Source organism: Myotis yumanensis, unplaced genomic scaffold (assembly GCF_028538775.1).
Source record: "Myotis yumanensis isolate MYYU_CA2020_CCGP unplaced genomic scaffold, mMyoYum1.0.hap1 SCAF_4, whole genome shotgun sequence".
Lineage (NCBI taxonomy): Eukaryota > Metazoa > Chordata > Mammalia > Chiroptera > Vespertilionidae > Myotis > Myotis yumanensis.
Window position 1 is genome coordinate 70,480,281 of NW_027223755.1, and position 13,657 is coordinate 70,493,937.

Sequence of the window (13,657 nt, forward strand, 5' to 3'; positions counted from 1 at the left end):
GAACTTCCCCTTTTCTATGAATGTCTAGCTCCCTCTTTCTCCAAATCAGCCAGCTTCACAGCCATTGTGCTGGCTGTGCCCTCTGACCTCTTACTGCTCTGTATCCCTCTCGGAGCATATGGCATATTTGCTTTGAAATAGCATTATCTGTGCTCTGCTCAATCAGAGACACCATAGTATAGAGAAAAATAGCAAGAAATGAGGTCAAAAGACCCACATTCTAGTCTCAGTTCACACTTAGTCTGATCTACGTGACCTTGGGCCAGTCACTTAATTTCTTGGAGGATCTGTACCCTCACCAGAAGCAAAGGAGCCAATAATATCCAAGATTCCTTCCTTACAGGTTTGTTATGAGGGTTTGTAGCCACATATGCAACAGCACATATCAAGCTAGAATGTACCATCTTGCTGAGCTGAAGTAAGAGTAGAGATATGTTCTGTGATATATCTTGCATAATACCTAGTGTGTAGTAGGTACTTGATAAGTTATACTTATTGCTGACAGTATTAAGAGATAGCTTAATCTAAACACAGAATTGTTTGGTTCTAAGCTGGTTGCTGGTTCAGAGTTTGCCACTATGGCCCAGGGAGTACTTTTTCCTTCCTCTGGTCCAGATCACAGGATATTTGGGACAACCAAGGTGCTGGCTTTTTACATTCACAGGTTATTTTTATTCATTAACAAAACATATGACAACATTAATTACATATTGTGCAATGATGGATCCCAACGTGGCTTTAAAACACAGCACGTTATGCCCTAACTGGTTTGGCTCAGTGGATAGAGCGTCAGCCTGTGGACCAAAGGGTCCGAGGTTCGATTCCCGTCAAGGGCATGTACCTTGGTTGCGGGCACATCCCTAGTGGGGAGTGTGCAGGAGGCAGCTGATGGATGTTTCTCTCTCTTCGATGTTTCTAACTCTCTATCTCCCTTCCTCTCTGTAAAAAATCAATAAAATATATTAAAACATAGCATGTTGTAAGCACAAACAGGCTCCGAGGGGAAGCTGGCCTGAGAACCTAGCTTAATAGAATGTTTACCACCTGAGAGAAGTTCATGCCTTAAGCAAGGAGGTGTCTGGATTGCCATCTGGGATTTATCAGTGTATCGATTCAGGTGGCCTAGTGCCGGATGTTAGTTCTTAACAGAAAGGAAACAGAGCTCCCATTCCGAGGACGGAAGGTTGCTGCTCTTTTAAAGTGGGCAGCTGCTGCTGGTACCTTGCAGGCCCTGGAAATTCCAAAAACTGCAATGGAATTTTGTTCCATCTGTTTTATGAATGGTTCCTAGGACAACTGGTGGGTTTGGTAAGTGGCTGGTAAGGTTGCCTCCATGAAGATCAGTACAATCCATTAGGTGAAGCCTGGACTCGAGTGGCTTTGACTGCGGGTGTTTGCATTTGCTCAGCACTCTGTTTATGAAGATGTTAAAGGAAGTGCATCCATTCTGCGCATGTTGTAAAACAGAAGGGTTGCAGCTGTCAGACTGTTTTCTTCTTGGCTCATTTTCTGATAGATTTTTTTTTTTAAACCTGGTAGATTTATGAATTAGTGCAGATTATCAGCCTCAGTTCTGCGGATGCAATGCAAATTTCCTTTTGTTGTTTTCTTTCTTTGAAGATAACATATTTATGTATGCAGTTCGTTGTAATGTACTTTTTGCATAAGGGGAAATTAAGCTTGTTCTTATGTTGTCATAATTCAATATTATGAAACGATTAAATAAGTAGTTATTTAGTTATGTCGTGCCTTCAAAGTGTCCAGCATGTGTTCTATCCTAAAAAGAAGCAGGGGGATCCCCATAAGTTATAATCGTGTGTTTTAAATGACTTACAAATCTGCCTTGAGTGGCTACTCAAGGTGTTCTGATTCATCATAAGGTTTGTTTCAAGTAATTTCCAGTTAATGAAAACAAGTAGCAACGTCTCTGAATGATCATCTACTTTTCAAATCATTCACATCTATGTGCAGGGGTGCACATTCATGATTTTGCCTCTAGTTGAGTCATTCACACTCACTTGCATTGCTGTTGCTTTTTGTGGGAGAGACAGGTCAGTGTTTCAGCGGGCATCTGGGTGCCTCGCCCACAGCCTCTAATGATCTCTGCTGCCTACATGGGTGTAGGGACTGGGGCAGCCAGCAGTGGTGGCAGGTATGAATGATGATATTTCTAGCTTTAGTGGGCACTTGGATTTCAACCCATGGTCTCATGTAAAGGAACGTGTGTGTGCGTCAGTCTGTTCCTTCAGGGATAAGGATACTTCTAGACAGCGTGAGTCTAAGGAGGCGTTCAAGCAGACAGGTCTCAGTGGCAGCTGAAATATGTAGACTGGGACAAAGGTTCCCAAACATTCTTCACTCATGCCTCTGTCGTGTTTTCATGTCATTTCTAGGATAAAACAAATACCTGACAGTTTCACTTATGAACTGCTTAGGTCCAAATAACTTAGTAACTAATCATGTACTAATACTAGTAATTTTGTAGACATGTGAAAAAATACACACAAATTGAAAGCTAGAAATGAATGTTTTTACTTCATTCTTCACCAGAGTTACTTACTAATGGCATGTGTGCACCTGTTGGGCCTTGCATGTGTCAGTCAGGGTCCCATCAGGAGACAAACTACCCGGTACTTTTAATACAAAGAAATGTTTACTAACAAAACAGGATGGTGTCTCCTCAAAAAATTAAAAATAGTATCACTCTATGATCTAGCAGTTCCACGCCTGGGAATATACCCCAAAATAACTGAAAGCAGAGATGTGGGCAGGTTTCTGTGCACCCATGTTCACAGCTGCTTTATTTATTTATTTATTTATTTATTTATTATTTTACTTATTATTTTTTGTTAATCCTCACCCAAGGATATTTTTCCATTGGTCTTTTAGAGAGAGTAGAAGAGAGAGGGAAAGACAGAAACATCAATGTGAGAGAAACACACTGATTGGTTGCCTCCTGCATGCACCCCGACCAGGGCCGGGGAGGAGCCTGCAACAGAAGTATGTACCCTTAACCAGAATCGAATCTGGGCCCCTCGGTCTGCAGGCTGATGCTCTATCCACTGAGCCAAACTGGCTAGGGTGCACAGCTGCATTATTTATAATAGCCAAAAGGTGGAAGCAACCCAGGTGTCCATTGACAGATGAATGGACAAGCAAAATGTAGTACATACCTACAATGGAATATCCTTCAGCCTTAAAAATTTAGGCAGGAAATTCTGACATAAGCTACAATATGGTTCAACCTTAAGGGCATCGTGTTAAGTAAAATAAGTCAGTCACACACGCAAAAAAAACACTCTACACTTCCACTTACCTGAGGTACCTATAGTACTCACATTCAGAGACAGAAAGTAGAATGGTGGTTGCCAGGGACTGAGGGGAGAGGAGAATGGAGAGTTGGTGTTTAATGGGTACAGAGTTTTGGATTTGCAGAATTATAAGGGTTGTGGAAATGGATGGTGACGAGAGCTGCACCGCAATGTAAATATATGTGATCCTACTGAACTGTACTCTTGAAAATGATTACGATGGTAAATTGTATGTGATTTTTTTACTACAATTAAAAATTATAATGAAGAAAGCAAACTATTTTTAAAAAAGAAACTATTGATGAGGACTGGCTATTAGGAAGTAAAGAGGATTCTAAAGAATAGAGGCGTGGCCAATGAAAGGAGCAGTCATTTTCCCCGGGTTTGAGATAGAGCATCAAGCATGAGCTTCCCTCACTTCCACTCCAGACCTTGTTGGAGAGGGGAGGGCTGGCTCCTTGGATGGCAGAGAGGTCACATGATGCTGTGCTGGAAGAACCTGCTGGAAACCCACCCTCTGGGATGCTGAGGACATCTGCTCATGGGGAGTTTTCTCCCTGGAGGCACTCTGCTACATAAAACCGCCTGGGGGTGGGGTGTCAGAAGCTGCTGGGGGCTGGGTGCTGTGACCACCCGGAGAGGCAGTTGCTGGAGAAGGTGCCCAGGTGCCAAGGGTGCCATTTGTGCCTGTAGGAGTTTGCAACAAGACCACACCAGAACCAGGGAGGAAAAGTTTGTCCTGTAATGTCCCTACACTTCGTTTCACTGCCAAAGCTTAGAACTGTCCCAGCTGGGCAAAGAAACAAAGCATTTCAAGTCCCATCTTTACTTCCTCACAGCCAGTAATGAAGGGTGCATTTGGAAAATGGATCACTGACCACCTCACAACTTCTCAAACCTTCAAGTCAGATCCGATCCCACCACCCTCATTTGCTTTCCCGCATTACTTTTCAGTTGCTTTTTATCACAGCAACCACCAGCAACCTAGCTTTGCAAAGAGATGATGTCATCCAAAGAAATGTAGCACATTCTAATGTTACACCGTGAGCTAGCTTGGATCAGTCGTTCATGCAGTGTCTGAGACAGGCTGTGTTTTCCTCCAAATTTAAAATATCCTGCCACAACCCCTGGGAGTTTGCTATAGTGCCCTGAGGCACCAGGGCACACAATTTGGAGATCTTAGGTCTAAAATGCATCTCTTTCAGCAATCCTGACCACACCACTCTAAGATCTGAGAATCCAAGATGCTGATTGGTTAAGAGTACAGAAGAGTCAGATGTAAAGTGAAAATTGCGTGGGGTCAATATTGTTTTTGAAAATGTCTTAGGGAATTACCAGATTGGAGAATAACATACATCTTCCAGTATATATAAGACTGACTGTATCAATGTTTTCTTTAGCACTGGGACAGCTGGCTGTTTCTTCAGGACCAGATGAAAGAGTTGCCTTATCTTTGGAGGCACAGTGATTTGAAAAAAATACATAGTCTTAAACACAGCATTTACCACCAGTGCCTGAGATGCTTAGAGTGTGAGAGGCAAGGAGACGAGAGTCAGGGAGGGACCAGCAACTTCCGTGCTTACTCTGGGGCATGAAATCATTACATGGGGATGGTGGCTGATGCACCATTTAGATTGTTATTTTCTCTCTCTGTTTGGGGCTGATTGTACATAGCTGACACTGAGAAAGTTAAATGGCATGTGATGGGACGTTGCTGTTGAAATAGAGTTTAGATTAAGAAATTAGTGATTAGCCGTCTTCTGTTCCTACTAGGAAGTGAATGGGCTTCCTAAGATCTTTTTTTTAGGTAAGTAGGCAGGCACACTGTTCATGTTAGCAGTTTCCCAGAAAATACATTCATTTTGGTGATGTCTACAACTTTGTGAGTCATAATTACTACCTATTTCTGTAGCTGTTCTATAAGGAGAAGCTGAATAATTTAAGTTTTATAATCTGACCTATTCAAATGGGAAAATTCTGACCTATGCCTTTTTGGGCCACCTGCAGAACAGCCCACCCCAACCCCGTTTGGATAAGTTCTGCTTTGGTTCACAGATTCACCACCTGCTGAGTTTGTTGAGTTTCAGCCTTGGCTGCTGCCACCTGGCAAGCCCAGCCAGCCTGTCCCTTCGCCTCCCAGCCTTTCCTGACTCTTAAACAGTGACTATAGTTGGCACAAAGGTTAACTTCATGGAGATCCTACCCGAGTCAGAAACTCAATGTGAAGATCAGATTCTGACAACTTGGAGTGCATTACACTTTCAAACAGACCTCAGACCAGGAGTCTATGGTCCAAATTCCACACAGGGAGCACCACTTTGTTTTCTTTGACCAAAATTTCAAATTTCGTTCAGAAACATGAGTAAAGCTCTTAACTGCTCAGATGCAGTCAGGGAGGGCCCACTGCCCAACCTGTCTTGGCATCGTTTTCAACCCCCTCAGAGTGGGCACACGGAAGGGAAAAGCGATTGTCACTGCCTCGCCCGGAGCTGCTCGCTTCTGAATTCTTCACAATAATCGATGACAGATGTGCGGCTGGCACTGCAGAGTTGCACAACTGTCTTACATTGCATTCAACTGCAACCCGCTAGCCAATGTGAGGGGGTCTCCACTAGGTTAGTGAAAAAGAAGATTCAGTTAAAAATGTATGTTTATCTCGTCACAAAATTATTTCAATGCTGTAAGGAGTGAAGATAGTAGTTAGAGTGGAAATAATTTGATAATCACCGCCCTTAAACTTGAATTTCAGTTCATTATGAGGAGGAACTTTCAGATGATTAGAAAGGAAAGCGTCTGTCTCTGAAGGGAGTGAGTCTGTGAATAGCAGTAACGGAGGAGATTTGGATGAATGAGTATTGCCTGGGATGTGCTTAGGAGATTGCTTTACCAGCCGGGAGAGGATTAGAGTAAAGGCCCTCTTAGGTACTTTCCAAGCCCGAGTTTCTGTGACTGATTGTTGATCACTTTTTCCTCCTGCTGCTTTTCTAAAGGAAAGCCAGGGACGTGTAGGTCAGAAGTGACCCGTCTGGCCTGGATGGTACAGTTCAGTGGTTGAGCATCGACCTATGAACCAGGAGGTCACATTTTGATTCCCAGCCAGGGCACATGCTTGACTTGTGGGCTCAATCCCCAATGTGAGCATACACAGGAGGCAGCCAATCAATTATTCTCTCTCATCATTGATGTTTCTATTTCTCTCTCCCTTTCTCTTCCTCTCTGAAATCAATTAAAATTTTTTTTTAAATTGACCTGTATAGACCCAATCTCAGCCCTGCCTCTCTTCTTACTGGTGAATCCTTTTTTGTAGCCCCTCTCATGTTACCCCCATGTTGACCTCATGAACCTGGGGACAGTAAAGAAGTTCAGTCCTTTAATTTTCACTTTCTGTTGTTGGGCCACACACATGAAATTGCCACACCTCCTTCTTATAGTATCTGTAAAGCCAGCATTTAGGACTTCTAAATAGATGCTGCACAATCTAAAACAATCTGGCCTTATTCACAAAAGTATTTGGAAAAGAGACAAAGGGGGACTTCATAATTTTCAGTGCTTCATTACATTATTGACTCATTCCATTATAGCTACTACCCTGTTAATTAGATGGCGTTATCCCCACTTTACAGGTGTGCAAACAGAAACTCAGAAAGGCTAAATGACTTGCCTGCTTTTAGAAGGAAAATGAGAGAAGATTAAGTAGGGAAAACACCTCCTAACGCAAATGAGGTAGTAAGTACTGGGCTATGGTGATCAGACCCAGGTCAGCCACACTGAGCAGTGTTATTCTGCAGGCTCCTGACAGCTTCGGATCAGAAGGGTTAGTTAGAGTCTTGACCAAACTTTTAATTAAAAAAAAAAAAAAAAAAAAGATTTGTAGTTTCATGTACCTGAATAAATAGAAGCTATTGAACTTACAGTTTAAAGCATTGAATATCAGCAGTGGAATAACTTTAATTTGAAGCTGTGATCTAAGCATTTGAACAGAATGCTTTGAGCTGCCTATGCTAGAATCATGGCCAGCTCAAACTCTGCAAAATAAAGGACTTGAATTTTACATGAGTAGTTTAATAGAGTGAGAAAGTCTGGATATCGGAGACAGGAGGCCGAGACCGCATTTGCTGTAGTCTAAAGAACATTCTTACTTAGTCTTGTGACATTGAACAAATCCTATCACCTCCCTTTCTTTAATTACATGTCTGCAGAATGGGTACAACGACCCAAGGGAGCTAATTGGAATGTCTGAATGAAACCTATACAGGCATCATTGCTAAATATTATTAAAAAAATCATAAGTCATAAATTCTTTAGATAATAATTTCAGACCTGGTTTTGAGAGTGTGTGTGTGCGCTTAATCACCTATTCAAAACTTTTTAGCAAGGGAGATTTCTTAGGAGAGAAACAAGAGCAAACAAGAAAGCCTCGGAGACCACTGCATCCCAGGTGCATTGTTGCCCCATGTGTGTGCTCACCTCAGGTGTCAGCACTTCTTATGTTCCCTCAGAATCCTCTACTCACACTCCGAGCACTAGTGAGCAAGGAGGATATATTGAAGATGTCACTAAGGAGAGGGTTACCCATAACAAACTGCAAACTCCCAGGCAGGGCCCGGCAGCAGCTTTCTCTCCTCTTCCATCTCCACACTCACTCTCATGTTCTTCCTTGATTCAGAGCAGTTCTGTCCCATTCCCCCGACCCCCCAAAGACCCCAACCTAATCCCAGTACCCAGCAATGCATAAGCTGAAGAACTCTTGAGGCACAGGGCGTGGCCTCCTGGGAAGGTGCTTAAGTGACCTCCACTGTCATTGGTGGCCCCCAGGGGCAGTGGAGAGATACCCATTGAGTCCCTCCTCTCTTTGGAAGGTTAAATGCAACAGAGTGTCCGAGGAGGGTGAGAAGGATGCACACCCTGCCGCCCCAACCATGTGAGACTGAAAACCAGCTTTACATATAGATCATGGAAGTCTTCAAAGCCTTTCAAAGGTATAGACATAATAGAAGACAAGTTGAGGGAAGCCTCAAAGTCAAATAGAAGAAAGCTACTTTTGATACCAAGTATAAACAACCTCACCTCCCCCCTGCCCCAACCTACAATCTTCTACGTACAGATTCAAAATCTTATCAGCAGGATAGAAATAAAAATGTTGAGGAAATGACTGTTTTTTGTGACCTGGGGTTCTTATGACCTAGAAGCTGTAGGTATATAACTAATTTTCAGAGCTGTTTAGTATTTTTCACTGCAGAGATCGTACAACGTTCTTGATGTGAGCAGAGTATATCATTCCTCCTAAATAAACCGCACCTTCTCCTCCCAGGCTTGCTGGCCTTCTCATTTGTCTAACAACTTACTGACCTCCCCCATTCATTTTTTTTTTTTTCCAAATCCTTCCCTGAGGATATGTTTATTGATTTGAGGGAGAGAGAAACATTCATGTGAAAGAGAAACATTGATCAGTTGCCTCCCATAAGCACCCTGATCCCCTGTTCTTAATAGACATCTGGGCAACTATAAGCAAAAGGCTCAAAAGCCCAGACTTTTTTAAAAAAAAAAATTTTAACAGCTTTTTGAGGTATAATTTAAAAGGAGATTTTCCTGCTGCTCTGTGCTGAAGTTCAGTTTAAATGTGGTATGAATAAACCTTCCTTAGAACCAAGGTGACATGGAAGATTGAGGTCTTTAGTTCTGTGGTCAAAATTATAGCAGTAAGGTCCGCATCAGTGGGGCCCCTTTTCCTGTGACACATGTAAATATTTGATCATGACTGACTGAAAAAAACATCAGAATCTTAGCCAGCATTTTACCTCCCATCTTGACACAGAAGGTGGGAGATTCATAATTAAACATGGGTAGGAGTTCAACTTAATATTTAAATGCAGTTTGATATTAAATGAGAAGTGTGTTATTTTTTTAATCAGGTTGTCTATAATATATTGTTGGTATGACTCACAAGCATTTTCCAAGCCACACAAAGTGATGTTGGAGTTTTTCTTAAACATACAAGAGCGAACAGGCTCCACCTACATGAGATAACAAATCATTATTATATTCTAAAGCATTATTCACTAGGGCTAGAAAGGAGCTAATCCCCTTTTGAATAAATGCAGAGCAAGCCCTAGCCGATTTGGCTCAGTGGATAGAGCATCGGCCTGTGGATTGAAGGGTCCCAGGTTTGATTCCTGGCCAAGGGTATATATCTCGGTTGCAGGTTTGATCCCCAGCCCTGGTTGGGACATATACGGGAGGTAACCAATCGATGTGCCTCTCTCACATCGATGTTTCTCTCTCTCTCTGTCTCTCCCCTCTCTTCCACTCTCTCTAAAAACAAGTCAATGGAAAAATATCCTCAGGCGAGAATTAATAACAACAACAACAACACAACGCAGAGCAAAATCAAGAGGAAGTGACTGACCTAGTGTGTATGTGCAAGTCCCAGACAATCAGCGGCCTTTTGTCATCATTGCAGGGTGGGGGCATGGGGCAATGCAGTGCCCAGGGAACACAGAGGGCTTTGAGGTTGTACAGGTGAATGAGGAGCATCCTTAGCCACATACTTAAAAAAAAATAAGCTGAGCATTCCTTGCACGTCAGCTAGATCAGGACATTAAGTTCCTCTCCAGGTTTCCTGAGGATCATGGTGAATGTTCAAAGATCACCCGAGCTGCTGAAATGACTCTAAATTGAATTTCAAGGCTGACTTGGCAGCGTTTGAACTGTTCACTCAGCAGTTGTTCTCCTTGGCTAACCTGAGCTGGGCTGAAGGTCTTTTGGGGAACCCCATGGAAAAACAAGTAGGACATTAAGGACGGGTATTTTGACACACCTTGTGTGGTTTGTACATCATTAGACTTGCAAAATGACATTTAATAAACAGTTCTTATGGAGGCACTTGCTGAAAGAAGAGGTTGAAAGAGAGTACTGCCTGTGGTGGATGGGGCCTGGCATTTGGGTTGCCTGACTTTGCATAATCATCACCTTGAAAAGGTGTTGCGTCTTCCTCCAATTATAGATGACCAGGAGCTATCTTTCCTGTGCAGTGTGCAGTCCTGATGAGATCCTGCAGGGCTCCGGTGGGGGTGTGGGGACATCTGGGCTGCTGGTGGAGGGCAAAGACAGATGGTGGTGGTGGGCTCCCAGAATGTCCTTTCCCCAGACAGGACAGGCAAGGTCGCTTCTGACTAGTGAGGAGCATTTCTTTGAATTCAGAATGAGCCTCTTGTCTCTTCCATGTCTGAGGTTGCTGGGTGGAGGACACACCTGAGCAGCTCCTGCCACAGGATTAGCAGAGGGACCTTGAAGGACTTCAGGGGCGCAGCTTGTTACCCTTTTGGTGGTGAGGTCCGTTTCCGGGAGGCCCTGCAGTACTGATATTTTCCAGATGTTTCTCCTCTTGTCTCCTCTCTGACTGGCTGTGTCTTCCTCTCATCATCCTTCCCTGTCAGTGATATTGAGATAAAATCCTGCTTGGGTCTTAGGCATGTTAGAATCACTCAGCAGTTGGAAGTGATTTCATATCTGGGCCTTATATTAACATTTATAGTAGCCTTCGCTACTTGTGAATAGCATAAATACTTTTTTTCTGTTCAAATCCAATATTGAAATAAAACCCAAGAGCATCTTTTACAAAAATTTACTTTTAATGGTGTGATAATTTGTAATAATCTGTGTGGTACCTTGTGGTTTTCAAATCACTTGTTGTTTATATTACCTTATTCAACACCAAACATAAATCTGTGAAGTAAATAATACTGTTTTTATCCCCACTTTCCAGATGAGAAAAGGAAGGCTCAGAGAGGTTCATTAATATGACCAAAGTCATACAAATAATAAATGGCAGAACTAAATTTCAATTCAGACTCTTTAAATCCATATATTTTGTATATTGTTTTTACTAAGTTTATCATAGTGCCTTTCCTGTTGCCCCTGCCCGCCCGCCCCCTCCGCCCCCCCATGTAAAAATGGGAAATGAGGGAGGAAAGCAGCTGGAAGTGAACTTATTAAAAGAATATAACTTCTCTCACGTTTTTCTAATCGCTCTGTATATCTCTCCATAAGACAGGTATATCGATGGCCGGCCTTGTCCCCACCTCTCCCAAGTAAAAACCAAGGCTTTACTAGCTAAAATGCCTTCTTCTCAGCCAATTGTAGGAGCCTGTGGAGCAGCCCAGGGGCAGAATTGCCATCCGTCCTCAGGGCTCTTGGCCCCTTTATTCTAACCGCATTTCAAACGCTTGGATACACCCCCACCCCTACCCCTACCCCCACCCCCGACCCCCCACCCACCTTTGGCATTTTGAAGGGATTTATCCAGGATTGCTCTGAGAAGCTGGGGAGGGAAAGGCTCGCTCTCTCTGAGGATGGATGACCCTTGGGTAACTGCAGAGCACCTGGGCTGGGCTTTGAGTCCAGCGCTCGCCCAGTTACACTGAGTGAGCTGCTGGGTCTGCTGTCCCCGTGCAAGGTAACGGGTGGAGGCCGGCCGGCCCCACTCTCTTCCCAAGTCCCTCCTCTTAGGCTTGTGAAGCAGGTCCTTCCAGCCACGTGGACCCAGATCCACGTTACTTTCCTGCAAAAGCAACGTGCCAAACCGAGCAGCTTTAAAACCCGCAATTTGAGGGCGGATAAGACCCCAAGACAAGGAGAGCTAAATGGGCATCGAAAAATGTCACCCAACGATTCAGAAACGTTTCCTGGACTGCTGATGCATTTACTATTTTGCAGCGCGCCTTTTTTTTTTTTTTTTTAACTTCACTGAATATGTATTTGGCTGGCCTAGCCTGTCTCAGTTTCCTTTGCCGACCGCACCCCTCTGCCCTGCCTCTCAGCGAGCCAGGCTGAGGCCCGGCCTGCTCCCCACCTGCCTGCGCCCCTCGCCCTGCGCCCCTGCCCGCGGGCCGCCAGGGCGCCTCCGCCCCGGGACGGGCTGGGGCGAGCGCCCGGGGGCGGACTCCTGCCGCCCAGCTGAGCCGCGATTCGTCACTCGTACAGAACTTTCCCCCTTAAAATCCCCGCTCCCTAACCAGCCCTCCCTCCCCGGGAGGGTTTTGATTTTAGTGGCTTTCCTTCCTTTTATTTTGCGTCGTGTTGGGGGTTGGCAGCGAAGCGAACTTGCGGCCGGTCCGAGTGCAGTTTCAGAGGCGGCCGCCCTGCCGCGGTGACCCGGGCACCATGCACTCCGAAGCCGAGGAAGCCAAGGAAGGTATGATTCTGATTTCTCGGGGGCCCGGCCAAGTCTGGCGGAGGAATGTGGAGGGAGGGCGCCTAGGGGAGCAGATGGGAGCCGTGCGGGGAGCGGTGGGTACTTTGTTCCTTTCCCTGCGCCTTCCCGGCCCTGTTAGAGCTGCCTGTGCCTAAGGCTGTGCCCTCCCCATCCAGCCGCCCTTCAGAGCGGATGGGAGGCAGAGCGGGACCCAGCTCCAGGCAGCCCACTGAAGGCTGCCTTGTAGATTTCTCTGGAAACGGAGCGGCCCGGGTCCTGCCTCCAAGAATGCACAATGTGCTGGGAAAAGCACCGCCTGCATCAGGACAGCCCCCAGCCCGTCCCCTGGAAGAGCCCTCCAAGTCGAGGGTCTCTTGAAAAGGGTTTCAGAACTTAGAAACGCCCTGTGTTCCAGGCTAAAAGGGGAAGCTGAGGGAGGAGGAGAAGTGAAAGCTCTTTATTCGGGGAATCGGGTGGGTTTTTTTTCCCCTTGCTGGCTTTTTCAGCAGCGAGTTCATTCTGTTGGGGGCTGAAGGGGCTGGGAGATATGACTGGAGCCTTGTGCAGCCTGAAACTGAGGAGAGTCTGTCTGTTTCTAACTTTGCCAAAGCCGGGGTTTCATTTACTCCTAACAGAGAACGGGTGACAAGGCTGGACAAGCTCCAACCAAAACACAATTATACGCTCGTGTTAGTTCGGGGAGTTTATTTGTGTGTGAGTGTTTGTATGCTTTGTTTCCTGAAACTTTATGTCTACAAAAGTCCTCTTGTACGCGGGGGTGGGAGTGGGGATGGCTGGGGAAAATGAGCGTGAGGGCGCAGAATGTTCACGATTGGGAAATTCCTTTTCTTTGCAAGTAGCCTCTTGGCCAACTGGTACATGTTAGGTCAATCACAGCAGCTCCGGGAGCCCGAGAAGCCCAAGGAGAGCCCTTGGAAGTTGTCCTCTCCGGTCTCTTACTGGTTCTACCAAAGTAAAAGCTCCGTGTTTCGTAATATCGTCTCTGCGGGCCGACGTTTTACCTTCTTATGCCATGGAGGGAAGCAGTCCATTAAAAAGAGACTCGTTTAATAGAAATGCGGGGCTGGTGCGAATGAAAATGACAGCCAGGAGCATTGCTTTTGAGCTTGATGTGGAGCTTGGGGGATTACCG

The 13,657-nt window shown here is 45.0% G+C and overlaps 1 protein-coding gene across 5 annotated transcripts in view; it reads left to right on the top strand.

The window, feature by feature from the left end:
* The window catches only part of TNFAIP8 (TNF alpha induced protein 8), a 117,483-nt gene that overhangs the window by 65,824 nt on the left and 38,002 nt on the right, over positions 1 to 13,657 (top strand). The window contains exon 1 of one of the 5 annotated variants that reach the window (XM_070412514.1): positions 12,198 to 12,504. The exons of the other annotated variants lie outside the window; for them this stretch is intronic. Coding sequence (XP_070268615.1) covers positions 12,474 to 12,504 — 31 coding nt within the window. The 5' untranslated portion in view covers positions 12,198 to 12,473. Of the gene's footprint in view, positions 1 to 12,197; positions 12,505 to 13,657 lie in introns of those variants that run through there. 5 annotated transcript variants of the gene reach the window in all.